At 43.8% G+C, this 17,659-nt stretch overlaps 1 protein-coding gene and 1 pseudogene across 1 annotated transcript; both read left to right on the plus strand.

Moving 5' to 3' along the window:
* The first annotated feature begins 3,743 nt into the window (after positions 1–3,743).
* LOC136947763 (protein unc-93 homolog A-like) lies at positions 3,744–8,506 on the plus strand. The gene is made up of 7 exons (XM_067241940.1): positions 3,744–3,974; positions 4,529–4,710; positions 4,892–5,121; positions 6,411–6,751; positions 6,988–7,123; positions 7,385–7,516; positions 7,909–8,506. The coding sequence occupies exons 1-7, from the start codon at positions 3,885–3,887 to the stop codon at positions 8,202–8,204; spliced, it is 1,407 nt and encodes a 468-aa protein (XP_067098041.1). The 5' UTR covers positions 3,744–3,884; the 3' UTR covers positions 8,205–8,506.
* Positions 8,507–8,797: 291 nt separating this feature from the next.
* On the plus strand, positions 8,798–12,624 carry LOC136947674 (protein unc-93 homolog A-like; annotated as a pseudogene).
* Positions 12,625–17,659: the final 5,035 nt, after the last annotated feature.

The following is a 17,659-nucleotide window of genomic DNA, read 5'->3' on the forward strand; positions in this document are numbered from 1 at the left end:
TATAATTGATTTGTAGTGAATTCAACATGGATTAGCTATGAATCTTTTTCTGCTCATTTCCTGTTAACCTACATGGGTTTCCTGTCTGTCACATCCGGTCCATATGTCTGAGTGGATCGTTCTACCAGAATCGTAGAAAAAAGTTCAACATTTGTTCTGTGAACGCACACAAAGGCCATTACTATAGAATTCTAGCATCTCCATGGCAGTAGTTTCAGTTATAATGTGATTTTGTGATGTAATTTAACATTCCTCCCATTTCCTGGACAGTGCCCTCACTTCCAGTGAAGGAGGTGATGTCACAGGACCGGCCCAGCACGATGTGACAGGCCAGGCTGGTGTTATCTTCAGACCACACCCCAGAAGATCCACCACAGTCATGATCTTATCATGTGCTCATCTGCTCATCTGCTCCTTATCGCCAGGGAGGAGAGATGATTCAGAAGTGTTTTCTCGTCAACATTTCCCGTATCCCAGCAATAAAACATAAACCTGGTCAGATTATACCGGCAAGGCAGTATACCCTTACCTGAGTCTGTTTTTATATGGTTGTGTGGATGGGTTTGTAACTGGTAGATATTCTGTGGGTATCTGTTTCGTGTGGGTGTCCCCATCATATTGATGAGTTCAATTGATGAGATAGAGAGTCAGGTCAAGACTGGCACTGATATATCTGTCTCCTGCTGTCGTTTCCTCTTACGATTTTTTCAATACTTTTAACAAGTTTCCTAAACTCTTAACGCACCAACACACGATTGGCAAAATGGTTCATTTCATGCTCAAAATCACACATTGTAAACTAAACTCACAAATTTTCATAACACAAAAATACACTAAACAATACACTGTCTACCAAAACACTAACACACGTTCTCTTTCAACAGGAACATTTAGTCAATCATAGCACAATGTCATAAAAACACAAACATCAGATGGAATTACAGAAACTGCATTCTTTTACAGTATATGTGTCAGGTTTGACAGTATATTTATCATAGATTGTGTTTTGCAATGCAGTTTCTTTTGAAGCCTCTCTACATTTTTGTTTTGTTGGATTTAGTAAATGCATGCATTTTGTTTCTTTTGCTGCAGAGATTCAGTACAAAAAAAATGAATGACCCATCTCAGAGTAGCTTTATAGAATGTACGGTTTATGAAAAAAAGAAGACAGAGAATTGCTGCAGTAAAGGCTTCATTTGCAACAGGACATTACTGCAAGATAACAGAAATATGCAATATAGCTTCCATTTACAGTAATTAATCAGTTACCCTAGCTCTGGCCCTTCTCTGAGCGCCACCACACATTCTAACTCCTCTCCCTCTCCCTTGTCCCACTCCTCTCCCTTGTCCTGGTAGTTGTCTTCCTCTCCCTCGTGCAGGCATTATTCTTACTTTCTTCGTGTTGCTCTACATTGTTCTTTTTCCACACAAGATCAGCCCAAAGAGGTCCTCTTTATATACCATATGGTCATGCGATTGAAAGAACCTCAACGCCTGAATGTTTTCTAGTTGGGAATCAGCTGTGATTTGTTTGTTTGATAACTTCAACCAGCTGTTTCTCAGTAGCAATGGAATAAAATACAGGAGATATATTTGTGTTTCAATTCACAACATGAACTTTGACTTTAGCCAATAAGTTAGGTTTCAAACATGATGGTATCTGTGGTAATGAAGTCTTTCGAGCGCCTAGTGCTGCCACACCTTAAATCCATCACAGACCCTCTACTGGACCCCCTGCAGTTTGCCTACAGAGCCAACAGGTCTGTGGACGATGCAGTTAACATGGCCCTCCACTTCACCCTACAGCACCTGGACTCCCCAGCATCCTACGCCAGGATCCTGTTTGTGGACTTCAGCTCTGCATTCAATACCATCATCCCCGCCCTGCTTCAGGACAAGCTCTCCCAGCTGCCTGATTCCACCTACAGGTGGATCACAGACTTCCTGTCTGACAGGAAGCAGTGCGTTAAGCTGGGAACACAAGTCTCAGACTCCCGGTCCATCAGCACTGGATCAGCCCAGGGCTGCGTCCTTTCTCCTCTGCTCTTCTCCCTGTACACCAACAGCTGCACCTCCAGTCATCCGTCCTTCAAACTCCTGAAGTTTGCGGACGACACCACCCTCATTGGGCTCATCTCTGGTGGAGACGAGTCTGATCATAGGTGGGAAGCAGACAACCTGGTGACCTGGTGCAGCCAGAACAACCTAGAGCTCAATGCTTTCAAGACAGTGTAGATGGTTGTGGACTTCAGGAAGAATACAGCCCCACTCACTATCACCCTGTGTGACTCCCCAGTCAACACTGTGGAGTCCTTCCGCTTCCTGGGCACTATCCTCTTCCAGGACCTCAAGTGGGAACTGAACATCAGCTCCCTCACCAAGAAAGCACAACAGAGGATGTACTTCCTACGGCAGCTGAAGAAATTCAACCTACCAAAGACAATGATGGTGCACTTCTACACAGCCATCATTGAGTCCATCCTTACCTCCATCATCACCATCTGGTACGCTGTTGCCACTGCCAAGGACAAGAGCAGGCTGCAGCGTATCATCCACTCGGCGGAGAAGGTGATTGGCTGCAATCTGCCTTCCCTCGAGGACCTGCACACCTCGAGGACCCTGAGGTGAGCGAGGAAGATTGTGGACACTCCCTGTTTCAGTCACTCCCTTCCAGCAGAAGGCTGTGGTCCATCAGGACCAAAACCTCACACCACAAAAACAGTTTCTTCCCTCCCGCTGTTGGCCTCTTCAACAAGGCCAAGGGTTCACACTGACTTTAATGACTTCATGTCTTAAAACACATTGCATTTTGCACTGCATTACAAAATTGTATCTTGTACATTTGTATTTTTTGTAATATTTGTATTTTTTGTATTTTTATATTGTAAATTATGGCAACTTATATTTTATTTTATTGTATATTCAATTTTAATTCACTTAGTATTGCTAGTTTATGTACCCTTAGTATAGATAGACCACATATTTTAAGTTAATGTTCCTATATGTTTATTGTATGCACCTTCCTGCCAAAGAAAATTCCCTCCACTTTCATGGCGAATAAATCTGATTCTGTTCTGACATACAGTGTGAAAGCATTAGTAAATTGGACAGTAAAAATAGATTGTTTTGGTCTTGGTTGAGCTTGTGTGTAAAAGAAGTTTAAGCATTTTAAATTTGCTTTATTGCATTTTGTGTCAAAGCAACAAGAAATGTGTTAATTGTATAGCTAACACAGACGGATGTTGTGCTAACTGTGTCAAGAGTTTAGGAAACTTGTTAAAAGTATTGAAAAAATTGTCTAAGCGATTTTATAAAATACTATAAGAACTGCAGTTTTGTTTGTTGTGTTATCGTCTACGAGTTGTCAAAGAAGAAACTTTTCCACAACCCGTCATTTGACCGTCATGTCATTTCAATCAGCTGATGAACCTTAGACCTTAGTCTTTCTCTCTTTCCTGCTGTATTCTCTCTCTCTCTCTCTCTCTCTCTCTCTCTCTCTCTCTCTCTCTCTCTCTCTCTCTCTCTCTCTCTCTTTGCTCTCAGTTCTCTAATGGCCAGGTACCCGTGCACAAGCATGCACGTACACATGCGTGCACACTCACACTAAAGTAAGGGGAGGATCGTAGTTAGTTTCCAAAGCAATCTCCGTATAATGATTGATAAGGTAAAACGACAATAGATTAGAAAAGATATGTAGTCATCCAGCAGGATGAACTTTGGCTTTGACAACAGCCAACCTCGGCTATATCCGAGCATCCCAAAGTTAAAAAGACCTGGACTCTCCTTGACACGCTACGAAGACAGCTGTAGCCAGGCATCTGAGATTTAACGCTTTCATTTTTTTTCTGTCCATTGGAGCCCTCTGGGTGTTTGAAGCTGCAGAGATGATCAGCAGGAACACCAAGAACGTTCTTGTGGTGTCCATAGGTTTCCTGTCCCTGTTCACAGCCTATGGAGGTCTGCAGAGCTTACAGGTGAGCACTTAGACAGATTGACAGGACGTGACAGACAGGAAACCCATGTAGGTGAACAGGAAATGAGCAGAAGAACGATAAATAAATAGTCAATCCATGCGGATTAACTACAAATCAATTATAGATAAACAGGAAATACAGGCTGATAAAAAGGAAATATTGTATGTGTACATGTCTTCAGCTGTATGGTATGATGGGAGCTTGCTTTGACTTTAGGAGAAGATATGTGTGCAGTAATAGTCTTAATTTATACAGTGAAAGTTTTTTTTTGTTAGTAGCATTGATCACACATCTAACAACACGACAGACACATTTCATGGTACCATGAGTTCACCTCCTCCTCCTCCTGTCTTCATATCTCCCCGTCTCTTTTCTCTCCAACTCCTAATGTTGTTTCTCCCTCCGCGTCCTCGCTACCTTTCCCTCCTCACCACCTCCCCTTCCCCCATCTTTCCCTCCACCTTCACATCCCTTCATCTCATCCCACCTTTTCCTGCCCCTCTCCCTCCAACCTCCATCTCCTTCCATCTTCTCCTGCCCTGTTCCCCCTGCAGAGCAGCTTGAATGCGGAGGCAGGGATGGGCGTGGCTTCTCTGAGCGTCATCTACGCTTCCATCATCCTGTCCTCCATGTTCCTGCCGCCCATCCTCATCAAGAACCTGGGCTGCAAGTGGACCATCGTGGTCTCCATGGGCTGCTACGTCGCCTACTCTTTTGGAAACCTCTACCCTGGCTGGTAACACAGACCACCTTCTAAGTACAACACATTCATTACTCTGTATCCTTGAAATAAACCAGAAATTAACACTCAGTGTCGGTGACTACAGCAAGGTGAATCAAGCGTACCACTAGTTCAGTGGCTTAACTACTCCGACCGCTGCATAACCCCCCCCCTCCACCCATTCCTGCTGCTCAAGGTACACCCTGATCCCCACCTCCTTCATCCTGGGTATGGGGGGCTCTCCCTTGTGGTCGGCTAAGTGCGCTTACCTCACCATCGCTGGCAACCTGCAGGCGCCCAAGGACAACAAGAAGAGTGCTGATGTCATCAACCAGTATTTTGGCATCTTCTTCCTCATCTTCCAGTCCTCAGCTGTCTGGGGGAACCTCATGTCCTCGCTTATCTTTGGGCAGGACACTAATATAGGTACACACACACACACACACAGTACATGTCAAACTGTATCGTGTGTATGGAAGCAAATCAGTGACATAATGTTTTTAATTTTAAAAGGCATTGAATACCTAATATTGAAACTTACACAAGACCGAATTCTAATATGAATATATGTCAATGTAAAATCAAATTTAGGTTGCTCAAATTCGAGCCCAAAAAATGTGATCTTAAAAAATGTGATCTTAAAAAATGTGATCTTAAAAAATTTGATCTTAAAAAATTCAAGCCCAAAAAATTAGAGCCTCAAACAATCGAACCTATCAAATTCAATCAAAAAAAAGTTTTTTAAGATCGCATTTTTTGGGCTCGAATTTGAGCAACCTAAATTTGATTTTACATTGACATATATAACATCCGGGATAGCAAGGATAGGCAGATAACGCATGATGACTACCAGGGAAAACAACCATCGGCTTCGGTGAGTCCGATGTGTTCAAATCTTGCATTAAGGCTTGATTGCTCTACCCTTGGTGTCCTTGGTATCCCGGATGTTGCAATCAGAATTTTTTAAGATCACATTTTTTAAGATCAAATTTTTTAAGATCACATTTTTTGGGCTCGAATTTGAGCAACCTAAATTTGATTTTACATTGACATATATTCATATTAGTCAATGTAATGTAGTGAATGATGATGATGTTGCAATCAGAATTTTTTAAGCTCAATTTTTACAGGCTCAAATTTTTTCAGGTCGACATTTTTCGGCTCAAATTTGATAGACTCGATTTCTTTTGGCTTGAATTTTTTACGATAACATTTTTTAAGATCCAATTTTTTATGCTCGAATTTGAGCAACCTGAATTTTATTTTACATTGAAATATATTCATATGAGAATTCGGTCTTGTTTAAATTTCAATATTACCTATTCAATGCCTTTTAAAATTCTAAACATGATGTCACCGATTTGCTTCCATACATGTGGCCACTGGTTGAAATCCATGCTTGTCAAAGTGAAAGTTGTCCATTAGTTTTAGGATGATACTCGATTTTAGGGTGTGTTTATCATAACTACCATATCTCAACTGCAGAACCTTAGGGTGTCTAACTTATGGTTCTTAGCAACAGCAATGACTCAATGACACAATGATTTAGGCTCAGACTTAAACACCACACACACATATTCTTGTGGAACTGCCCCATCCGTTTAATATTTCTGGGTTTAATATTTCTGGGCAATGTAAATCAAGAGCACCACATGTCTGGTAACAGCACAGGAACTGGCGAGGTCAAAAAACATTGTGCGTGTGTTCTGCTGCAGCGGACATTCCTGAGGAGGACCTGCAGCTCTGCGGAGCCGGGACCTGCGAGGAGATCGTCTTTAACTCCACCTCCAACTCCACCAGGCCTGAGCAGAAGCTGATCTACACGCTGGTTGGCAGCTACATTGGTGTGGGCGTGCTGGCCATGATCATCGTGGCGGTGTTCCTGGACAACATCGACCGTGAGCAGACAAGGGAGTTCCGGGGGAACCGCGACCCGTTCTGCAGCACGTTCCTGGCCACGTTCCGTCTGCTGAAGGACTGGAGGCTGGTCACTCTCATTCCCCTCACCATGTACAGCGGGTTTGAACAGAGCTTCCTGTCTGGGGAGTACACCAAGGTGAGGGGGGGGGGGGGGGACGGACTCAACATTGTAAAGTGTCTGCCGTTCCATGTCTCTCCTCAGTAGAGTTCACTAATATGTAGGGATAGATTCCACACTGTTAAGTGGGTTGCTTTCCTTGTCTGTTCTCAGTAGATTACACCAAGGTGAGGGAGGGCGGGTGGGGTGTGACTCAGTACAGTAAAGTGTCTTGTGTTCCTAGAATTGACCTCCATGTTGTGCTCTTGTTACAGAACTATGTGACCTGCGCCCTAGGGATCCACTTTGTTGGCTTTGCCATGATTTGTTTTGGAGCTTCCAATTCTCTCTGCTCCTACGGCTTTGGCCGGCTGGCAGAATACACAGGCAGAGCCCCTCTCTTTTTCATAGGTAAGAGCCAGGAATGTATAAAGTAGAAAAACTTGACACGATATGTGACACGTATAGCATGTGACAGGGACATGAGACCCACTTCAGTGCGATTCCAGCTCCACTTTGACACCCTGCAACAATGGTTCTGGGAGAAAATCATGTGACATGTTTGCCTCTTATTTACTAAGCTTCCCTCTTTTACCCAGGATGTCACTTCGGCTTCAGTGGAGTTCTGTTAACTCCTCTCCTCTCTCCTCTCTCCTCTCTCCTCTCCTCCAGCTGCTGTCACCAACCTGTCCTGTATCCTGGCTCTGTTGTTCTGGAAGCCTCACCCAGACCAACTTCCTGTCTTCTTTGTGTTTCCTGCTCTCTGGGGCCTGGCAGACGCTGTGTGGCAGACTCAGACCAACGGTGAGAGGACTACTACATACTGTAACTTCACACAAATCTTTCACGTGCAAAAGTCTCAAGCAGCTGGGAAGTTTTGTTCAGACATATCTGGCAACAACCTTTCTCACTAAAGTATTGCATATTCTACATGTCAAATCATGTCAACATACCATTACAGTGTTTTAAATGTGTGTTTGACTTTTCTATGTGATTCTGGATGTAGAAGACAGTGGGTGGGTGAGGATACTGCAGTCGACAGCCTTTCTTTACAGTCAGTAGTTAGACCATGTCCAAGATTGAAGTTGTGTAGAAGACCTTTTGTAGACTTGAGGCCTTGTGCGGTTTGCACGGCGTAGAGGTCATTGACCTCAGTCATCTTGCCTGGTTAAATACATTTTCCATGTTCTCCCCAGCTCTATATGGGGTGCTGTTCCCCAGAGATAAGGAGGCTGCCTTTGCAAACTACCGCATGTGGGAGTCTCTGGGCTTCGTCATTGCCTTCGCCTACAGCAACTTCATCTGCCTGGACTTTAAGATATATATCCTGCTGGCCATGCTGGTGCTCACCACGGTAACGTATCCCATCGTGGAGTACCATGAGTGGCGTAACCCCACCCCTCCCATGGAGGAGGGGGCCTACGAACAACACTCAGGGAAGATGCCGGAAGCAGCAATGGACAAAAATGTCATTGCTCAGACCAGCTTGTAGACGTTTTCTCAAGAAGGCGTGTTTAAATTTGTCTGTTTCTGATTTATATACATACAATCGATGTTGTTGTTCTTGCACTATTTGTACAGTATTCGCCTGCAGCTACTGAACCTGTCAATATCAAATTTGATTAAATGTGTATTATAGGAATAAGGTGTTATATTTTATTATATTTTCTTAAAACATGTATTACATTTTACAATTTAGGGGGGATACATGTAATTTTCTATCACTTGCCAATTATTCAAAGTGTACAACATTGATAACATGTCAATAAAACATCGACATACAGAAAAACATAACTGAACGTCAGCTTCTATATTTGTATCCAAAAATGAGTTACAAGTCGTTGTCAGTGGTTACACATTCCCTTTGTACAGTCCAACTCAGTTCAAGAACTGCACATACAATAAAGCCTGCCTGTTTACAGTAATCCCCTGGTATAGAGCAAATTAACTGCTCTACAGCAGGGCCAAAGTGTAGCCATTCACTCTTACATCAGAGTGTGAAAGGAAATAAGTATCTCAGACAGCAGTTCTGATCCCTGGGTGACGGACAACGGTTGATCAGGATCAGGAACGTCGAGGCTGAAGATGAAGGGCGGCTGTTTGAAGAACGTCCTGGTGATCTCCACTGGGTTCCTGCTGCTCTTCAGTGCTACAGGAAGTCTCTTCAACCTGCAGGTGTGTCTATCTCCTGACGTCAGCAGCAGGAGAGCCTGGCCACAGCAGGCTTTTTGTGCGGATGAGGTCAAAGGTTGTTGTGTTGACAGTAAACGTGCATGTGCGACGTGCGTACAGAACAAATGACTAACTTACTGATAAAGGTAAATGATTAATGCTTTTTACTCATAGAACTGCGTCTGAAAGACTCTTTGGCAAACTATTCTGGAGGTGTTTTTTTTATTGTCTTTTACGGTTCCAGAGCAGTCTGAACGCGGAGGACGGACTTGGCGTGGCATCAGCCAGCATTCAGTTTGCCTCCATCATCCTGTCCTCCATGTTCCTCACTCCCCTGGTAATCCACTACCTGGGCTGCAAGTGGACCATTGTGGCCTGCATGGGCTGCAACGTCATGTACACTGTGGGGAACTTTTTCCCAGGATGGTAAAACCTCACACGGGCAAAGATGATCCATGATATGAGTAGTTTCACAACTGTTTTAAAGGCGTTAATGGGATCCATAATTATACATCACTAGCCTGTTCAAGCCCTTAGAGTTTGCGCTCAGGTCTGTGTGGGCACTGATGAAAGGATGTTATGTCATTGTCACCAGAGGAACGTGAAACACCATTATCAAGCAGGGGTATTTGACCATCTCTCTCTCCATCTCTCTCACTCTTTCTTCGTCAATCTCTATTTACATTCGCAAGTCAAGGGCCATGAGACTGAATGGTTGTAAAACAAAGGGGTTAATGACACCCTGATCCCCTCCTCGGTGGTCCTGGGTCTGGGGGAGGCTCCCCTGTGGTCAGCCAGCAGTACCTACCTGACCCTGGCTGGCCAGATCCAAGCCCGGCAGGACCGCAGCAGGAGCCAGGCCGTCATCAACCAGTACTTTGGCATCCTGTTCCTGATGTACCAGTCCTCAGCAGTCTGGGGGAACCTCCTGTCCTCCCTGGTTTTCAGACAGGACACGGCCTCAGGTGCAGACAGACGCCAACTGAATTCCTTTCAATGGCTTTTTACAGTCGATAAAATCACACCAATTGTGCTTCTCTTTAGTGGAAATCTCACGAGTATCTCCTTTTAAAGTACGCATCCCATGACTCTAAATCCCAACACAGTCACAGAGAATTGGAACAGTCCGATGAGTTGGGTTGTGGTTGTGTGCTGAGGCTGTCTGGTTGTCAACAGTCAACATCACCGAAGGAGACCTCCAGGTTTGTGGTGTTGGCGGCTGCATGGAGGTGAGCGATGAGAGGTTCAATTCCACCAGACCGGATGACAGACTGGTCCACACACTGATGGGGTGCTACCTGGGTGAGCCCCACTTGACGTGAGCCAGTCTTGTTGAATCTGCTGAATGTTCACTTCCACAGAACGTTCTGTGAGAAAATCTAGTCACGCTAAATACTAAAAACACTAAACTGGTAAAACTATAATAATGTTTATTTACAGTATAAGGAAATTAATAAACCATTTAAACACATCATTAACAAATCTTTATCTGTAACGTTTGTAAATGTTATGTGCTTAGTTAATTATTAGTAGATGCATTTGTAATATGTACATAGTTTTACTGCTGGGCTGGTTCATGCTTGTGTGATTTTATCTTAGTCACACATTAGATGTAATTTATGAGGCAAATAATACCAAACCACACTAATACATCAAACGTATTAATCCCTTGCAGTATTTTCACAAAAAATCGATTCCGCAAGTAATTATATTAAACGATAACAAATCAAGAGTCAGTTCATAGTCCTTTAATGGAGGATAAAATGGCTAAAAAAGGAAAGTTCTATTTTTGTGTCAACAAAAATCTTTCATTTAGGAAAAAAAAGGAGGAGTCATTGATTGGACGCCTGTCATCTGGCTTGATTGAATGAGAAGCCGACCTCGGCAGGTTTCAAGTGAACTGTGTCTCTGTGTTGGAGGTGTGGGAGTGCTGGCTGTGCTCCTGGTGGCTGTGTTTCTGGACAACGTCGGCAGGGAGGACAACCCTGCAGCCACGAGGAGCAGGATGCAGCTGGAGGGGACGAGCAGCGAGGAGGACAAGGAGGAGGTGAGGAGCGAGGAGGAGGAGGTGAGGAACATCCAAAGGTCCTTCTGCAGCACCTTCCTGGCCACCTTCAGACAGCTGGGAGACCGGAGGCAGGTCCTCCTCATCCCAGTCACCTCCTACATCGGCCTGCACCTGGGCTTCCTCAACGGAGAGTATACCAAGGTGAGTGTGTTTATGCATGTGAAAGACTATAGAGATTATATGCTGGAATTCTCATGTCAGCCTGCAACAGCATGACTTGAACTGAGGTCAAAGTGTGGAATCTCCACATAACTTGTCTTACACATACTGAATGTTTACCCCTGTGTGTGTGTGTGTGTGTGGTTTCTCTCATGTATGTAACCTGTGCGTTGGGGATCCATTTTGTGGGCTACGTGATGATCTGTTTTGGCACCACCAGCTCCCTCTTCTCCTACCTCTTTGGGTGCCTGTCTCAGTATACAGGCAGAGTGGCACTCTTTACTTTAGGTAGGATACCAGATACAGCACAGAGAGGAAGTGTGAAACAGAAAGAGAATGAGTAAAAGATAGTGAGTTAGTGAGTAAGAGAGAGAGAGAGACCAGTTAGCATTTTTTTTTTTTACCTGTAAAGGGATTTGTAAGATGTTTAGGCCATGTTATGATGCTACCCTCTCCTGTCCTGTCCTCTCTCCTATCCTCCCAACTCCTCTCCTCCAGCTGCTGTCACCAACCTGTCCTGTATCCTGGCTCTGTTGTTCTGGAAGCCTCACCCAGACCAGATTCCTGTCTTCTTTGTGTTTCCTGCTCTCTGGGGCCTGGCAGACGCTGTGTGGAAGACTCAGACCAACGGTGAGAGGAACAGAAGACTCTATCTTCACACACTCCAAACACACTACACCCTCCATAGAGAACACACTACATCTAGAACTTTCACCTTGATGATCGGCACTTAAAAGGCAACTTATGACACTAAACTATAACACTGCTTTGAGGATTTGTTGGGATAACATCAGGCCATAACCACTGTGCTCTCTGTCTCCAGTCCTCTATGGAGTTCTCTTCCACGGCCACAAGGAGGCAGCGTTTGCTAACTACCGACTCTGGGAGGCAGTCGGGTAAGTGTTGGCCTTCTCCTCCAGCCGCTTCCTGTGTGTGGACGTGAAGCTGTACATCCTGCTGTCAGCCCTGCTGCTGTCTGTGAGCCTGTGTTTCACTGTGGAGTATGTGGAGTACAGGAGCCCCACGCCCAGTGCAGAGGACACTGCACACAGCACACACACTGCACACACACTACACACGGCACACACACTGCACCCAGCACACACACTGCACCCAGCACACACACTGCACCCAGCACACACACTGCACCCAGCACACACTACACACAGCACACACACTGCACCCAGCACACACACTGCACACAGTCCACAGGCAGAGAAGACTGGACCCTCAATGACCAGCTGAATGTTGATGTTGTTTAGACATTTTGTAATTTTGGTACTATTGACTACTGAGTGACTATGAGTTGTTTATGGATGCGCATGTGTTTTGTCTGACTTCAAACAACAACAAAAAAATTATAATAAAAAGATACAATCCTGTTGGCAACTGTAATTCATTTGGCTTACGTATTGGTCCCCAATGACAAGCCATGACCTATTACTGTAAAATCACATACATTCTACTGCTCAGTAATGTGTACTGCACAATGCATTTGCAGATATTTCTGTGAGCTTTACTTCATAACTCTGTTAGCTCAGTCATGCCAGTCTGTCCTGGTGTACGAATCAAGCTAGCCGCTACCTGAGCTAAAGGTGGACTGTGGTGGCCTCCAAACACCAAATAAAAAAGGAATGATATAAAGTAACCACTCATATCTTGAATCTCTAAACATCCTCCTCCATGCTTATTGCAAATAATGTCACAAAATGACAAACAAGGAATGTGGGTATGCATTTTATTAAATGAAGCAGACTTCTAGATGTGAATAGAAATGTTAAGTGAGGAGATCTGGCTGTGAAAGTCAGCAGCCATCCAGATCTCCCAGCAGCTCCTGGATGATTCCCTCCAGCTGGCTGAAGAGCACAGCTGATAGGACGTCAGCTTGGCTGAAGGTGGACTCGTCCAGATCTAAGATGCTGTCTAGCAACTTTATTAGCTGGACCTGAGATCAGTGAGACACAATGAGACGTTATTCGACACATAGATCCAGAACATAAAAGTAAGCAGAACCAGCTTGACCATGAAACAGGAAATACATTTGTGTACCTGAAGGACTTCCTGGAACATTTTGGCACAGGGCTGCCATCCAGTTGGAGGAGTTAGGATTGGCTCCAGCACCTTAAAAAGGTGATCAAGAAATCCCTGTTCCTGCTTCTTGGGGTCAGAAGTTTGCCATCAGCAAAGATACAATGAATTATTCAACATCTTAAAACTCTAAAGTCTTCAAAGCTTTTCTCTTTTCTCAGTACAACTTACGTTTTGTGGAGGCAAGGCAGCATTGTTTTTCATCACTCCCAGGATGATGAAATCATACACAATATCCAGGAAGTTGGTGTGATGGATCTGCAGGAACCAAACACAGGCAAAGCTGACATGGGCTGCTCAAAGCAATGCACAACAATGTCTGAACAGAATGTACCTTATTGACGTTTAATTAAACATGATAAATCTATATGTAAAAGTCAGTTATTTTTATCAATGTCATCACTTACATTAACAGAGGCCAGCTCCCTCTCTATCCCAGCCCTGTGGGCGGGATCTTCAATGTAGCTCACCAGGCGGTTGAACGATGTGCTGATGGAACTAACATCCTAGATCATAGACAACAATATAATCATTACATTCCTCAATGTACCATCAAAGTCTCTGTTGTTCTAAGATGCCTGGTCCTTACCGCCTGGTTGAGCTGGACCAGGCCTGAAAGAATCATCCTTCCTGCAACTAGCAGGAAGTTTTTTGTGGTGTCCTGGGTCAGGAGTGACTGTAACACAAGGTCATCTCAAGTTGAAATTCTAGATTTCTGGATATTGATTTCTGTATGTTCCTGCATGCTTACATACATTAGATCGATAAACTTACATTAAATGACTCACGAAGGGCCACAATTTTATTGGTCAAGTCCTGGACCTGTTTGTCCTGGAGATACATCCTGTAACCACCACAACAAACATCTCAATTCATGTTGTGCTTTCAAAATGGCTTGAATCTATTATCAACATATTGTGCAATAAAGTGTGAGTGTATTTGGACTAACATGAGGCGGGAAGCATCTCTGTTCCCAGGGGGCGGAGCCTGATGTGACTCCTCCCCCTCAGCATGTTCATATCCAGACTCCTCCTTCTGAACCCTCTCCTCCTCCTCAGGCTCCTGCTGCACAATAGTGGACAAGATAAGTAGTCCTCCCCCACCTTCAAACTTCCAGAAGGTCTAATCCCCTCAACCATATCAACATACTGTCGGATGTCTCAAATCTTTATCAAGATAAAGGACTTAGGATTCTACAGTCAGAGAGGGAAGGATCTGATTGTACCTGGGGCTGGAAGGGATGCTCTGGGGGGGAAGGAGGGCCGTGGTTGTGGCTGCTAGCCCGCCCAGCATGACTGTGGCTGTGGTGATGTCTGGGGCCAGGGGCATGGCCTGGTCTGGGGGTGTTCCTGGGGCCACTGTTGGCTCCCTGGGAGTGCTGGTGGCCGTGGGCATGATTGTGTCTGTGTCCAGACCCGCTGGCATGGCCTGGTCCAGAGGCATGCTGGGAGTCGTGGCTGTTACCATGGCCGTGGGTGTGTCCGGGAAGATGGGAGTAGAAGCTCTGAGTGTTGGTCCGGCTGTAAGGAAACACTTGGCCACAGGGATCCACATAAACCCCTGAATGTTCCCATGTCACTCTCTGCTCCTGTTTTGAATACAAGAACACTCATTTAGAAACAGACTTGTTCAGGGATCGAACATAAAGTATTGTTCAAGTTTAACAGCAACTCACCAGAAAGCCATCAAACTGGGTGAAGTGGGTGTTTTGCTTGCAGCTGGAAGACATGTATTTCTCTACAGCAGCTCCTACCAGCTACAGTCAAGAAGAAAATAACACTTTAATAAGGATTATCTTGTCATAATTATACAATAAAATGTATTTATGGTATTCATGCATATATAAATGTAATAAATGAAGGAATAACTTACCTTAACTCCTGTGATGTACTTGGTGACAGATTTGTAAACTGGAGCACCCTTCACCAATGACAAAGTTGAACATTAAGTTATACTTTCTTGACAACTTTTTTGAAAATAAATGTTCTATGGGTTGCTATGACAGAGTATAACGTTAATAACAAGCAAACACATTACCTGGCGAGTCAGGTCACATGTCTGCATGCATTTACGTTAGGGATGTTCTTCAATGAGTCTATCAACCTCTCCTTCTTAATAAACTGTTGACAACATTCATCCCTATCATACTGTCATTTTAGTAGCCATAGTGATGAGATCCCATTCACACTGACCTCAAAGTGGGTCCTGAAAGAGAACTGAAATGCAAACTGGTTACAGTCGTCTCCCAGCACCAGTGGACCAGACTCTGGAAGGCCCTGCAGACATCGATCACTCAAGTTAACAAGTCACTCTTTTACAATCAGTATCAGACATGATTTAGCTGAAAAGGCTCTGATCAAATGAGTGTACTCTCAAAATCTACTTTCTGTACTTTCTTTTCTATCAGACAGCTTTTGAGTGGTTGTGTTGAGATATATATAAGATAATAGTGACCTGGAACAGGACCACAGGCCCACAGTACAAGGGTCTCCATGGCAACAGCTGCTGCTCATCCTCACTGGCCTCCTGGACACACAACAACATCGGGGATTGGGAGGAAATGAATACATCATTCAGAAAAGACACATGCTGAGAGTTAAAAGTGCAATCCTTCATTTCTGTAAATGTGTTAATTGTATTGAAACATGCAGTGTTGCTTACAGAGAACAGAACCACTGGCCCACAGTATAAAGGACTGTATCTCCATTGAAGCAGCTGTCCGCTTGTCTCACTGACCCCCTATAACAGTAAACAAAAAGGGAATGGATACAACATTTCATTCAGAAAAAGCCAAATGCTGAGAGTTCAGTCCTTGATTTCTATAAATGTGTTAATTGAATTGAAACATGCAAATAGTGTTGCTTACAGAGAACAGAACCACTGGCCCACAGTATAAAGGACTGTATCTCCATGGAAGCAGCTGTCCGCTTGTCTCACTGACCCCCTATAACACAGAAAACACAGATTCTGTTCAAGTCAAGCCTTCAGAGAAAAATCTACATCTGTAATCAGATGATTAGATGAAGGGACTGGATTCTCACCCTGTAGATGGTGACAGGGCCACAGTACAGTGGGCTGTACACAAAAAGCATGAGCTTGCCATTCTCCTCGTTAATAGCCTGCCAGGACACATAGAAAATGGAAAGTTATGACTTAACACTGCCATTCAAGTTTCTAAATGTCATTTTCAAAGTAGGGAATTGTGTGAAAGCAAAAATGTATCTTTACTTGAGGTGTTTCAGCTGTTGAGACGTCCTGATAATCAGAAGTATTGGGAAGATCCTCTTGAGGAGGATTAAAGAACAAACACAGTGTTAGATCAACTCCCCACCTCCATCAGAGACACTGACTGTCTCTCCACCTTCAAGAAAAGGCTCAAGACGCACTTGTTCCGGGAGTACAACGGTACTTAGGAACGGTTCGCTTGACCCGATGTTAGTTTCCTCAAGGATCACAATAACTCTTGCTTAGAGACTTGTTGCTCTTGTGGTTAGTGGTAACTGATTAAAATTTTTGGTTCTCGCTGTAATATATTGTTTTATTACTGTTGCTTGCTTTTTCCCACAGGTACACTTGCACTTATAGCTGTTCATGTTGTTTGGTTGTGACTTGTTTAACTACATGCTCTTATGGTTCTTCCCTTTGGCACTTACTTTGGTTGTTCACAATGTGTGCTTCATGTTTTGGCTACTCGCGATGTTTTTTGGCTATCTTGTTGTTATGATCAGTGACCTATGCACTTTGTAAAGCTCTCTCTTGGAAGTCGCTTTGGATAAAAGCGTCTGCTAAATGAATAAATGTAAATGTAGTAATGAAGTAAACCAATATACAGTGGGCTCAAAGTCATAGTTTAAATGTAGTTTTATTTGAGACTATATAGACATCTTGGAAAGTCACATTAACACTTTAGGTGTACAATTGACACAGAAATATGTTGTCTAATAACCTATACCTTCAAGAAAATAAATACTTTCCTGTTGTGGATTTGTTAGGGTTATAAATTTCCCAAGTCATGTGAGCTGTATATCATTAGTTTACTAGAAAGAAAAAATAACATTTTTAACACAGTTATCTTCATACCTTCCTCAGGTGTGGGTCTGCAGTACCACTGATAGATATAAACAGCCCCAACTGCTGTTAAGGCCACTCCGGCACTCCACACTAAAGGGTGTATACGGTTGCACCCAAACTTGGGTAGCATCTTGCTGAGAATCATTTTCAAGTCCTGATCATTTCACCATCTCCAAAAACATGTTCATCAAGTGTTCAAACGCATCTGACTGATTAGTAACTTGTATGTGTCTTGTGTCAGAATTCCATTCCAGTCCATTCCGATTTCTATGGTTATTCTTATGACATCATAGTGGGCCTAGTAGACCAAAGCAACTCTGGTGTGGGTTAAAATTACTAACTTGCAGTCTATCCATACTAGTCCACTGTGTCATGGAGATTGTCCATTT

Source organism: Osmerus mordax, chromosome 8 (genome assembly GCF_038355195.1).
Source record: "Osmerus mordax isolate fOsmMor3 chromosome 8, fOsmMor3.pri, whole genome shotgun sequence".
Taxonomy (NCBI): Eukaryota; Metazoa; Chordata; class Actinopteri; order Osmeriformes; family Osmeridae; genus Osmerus; species Osmerus mordax.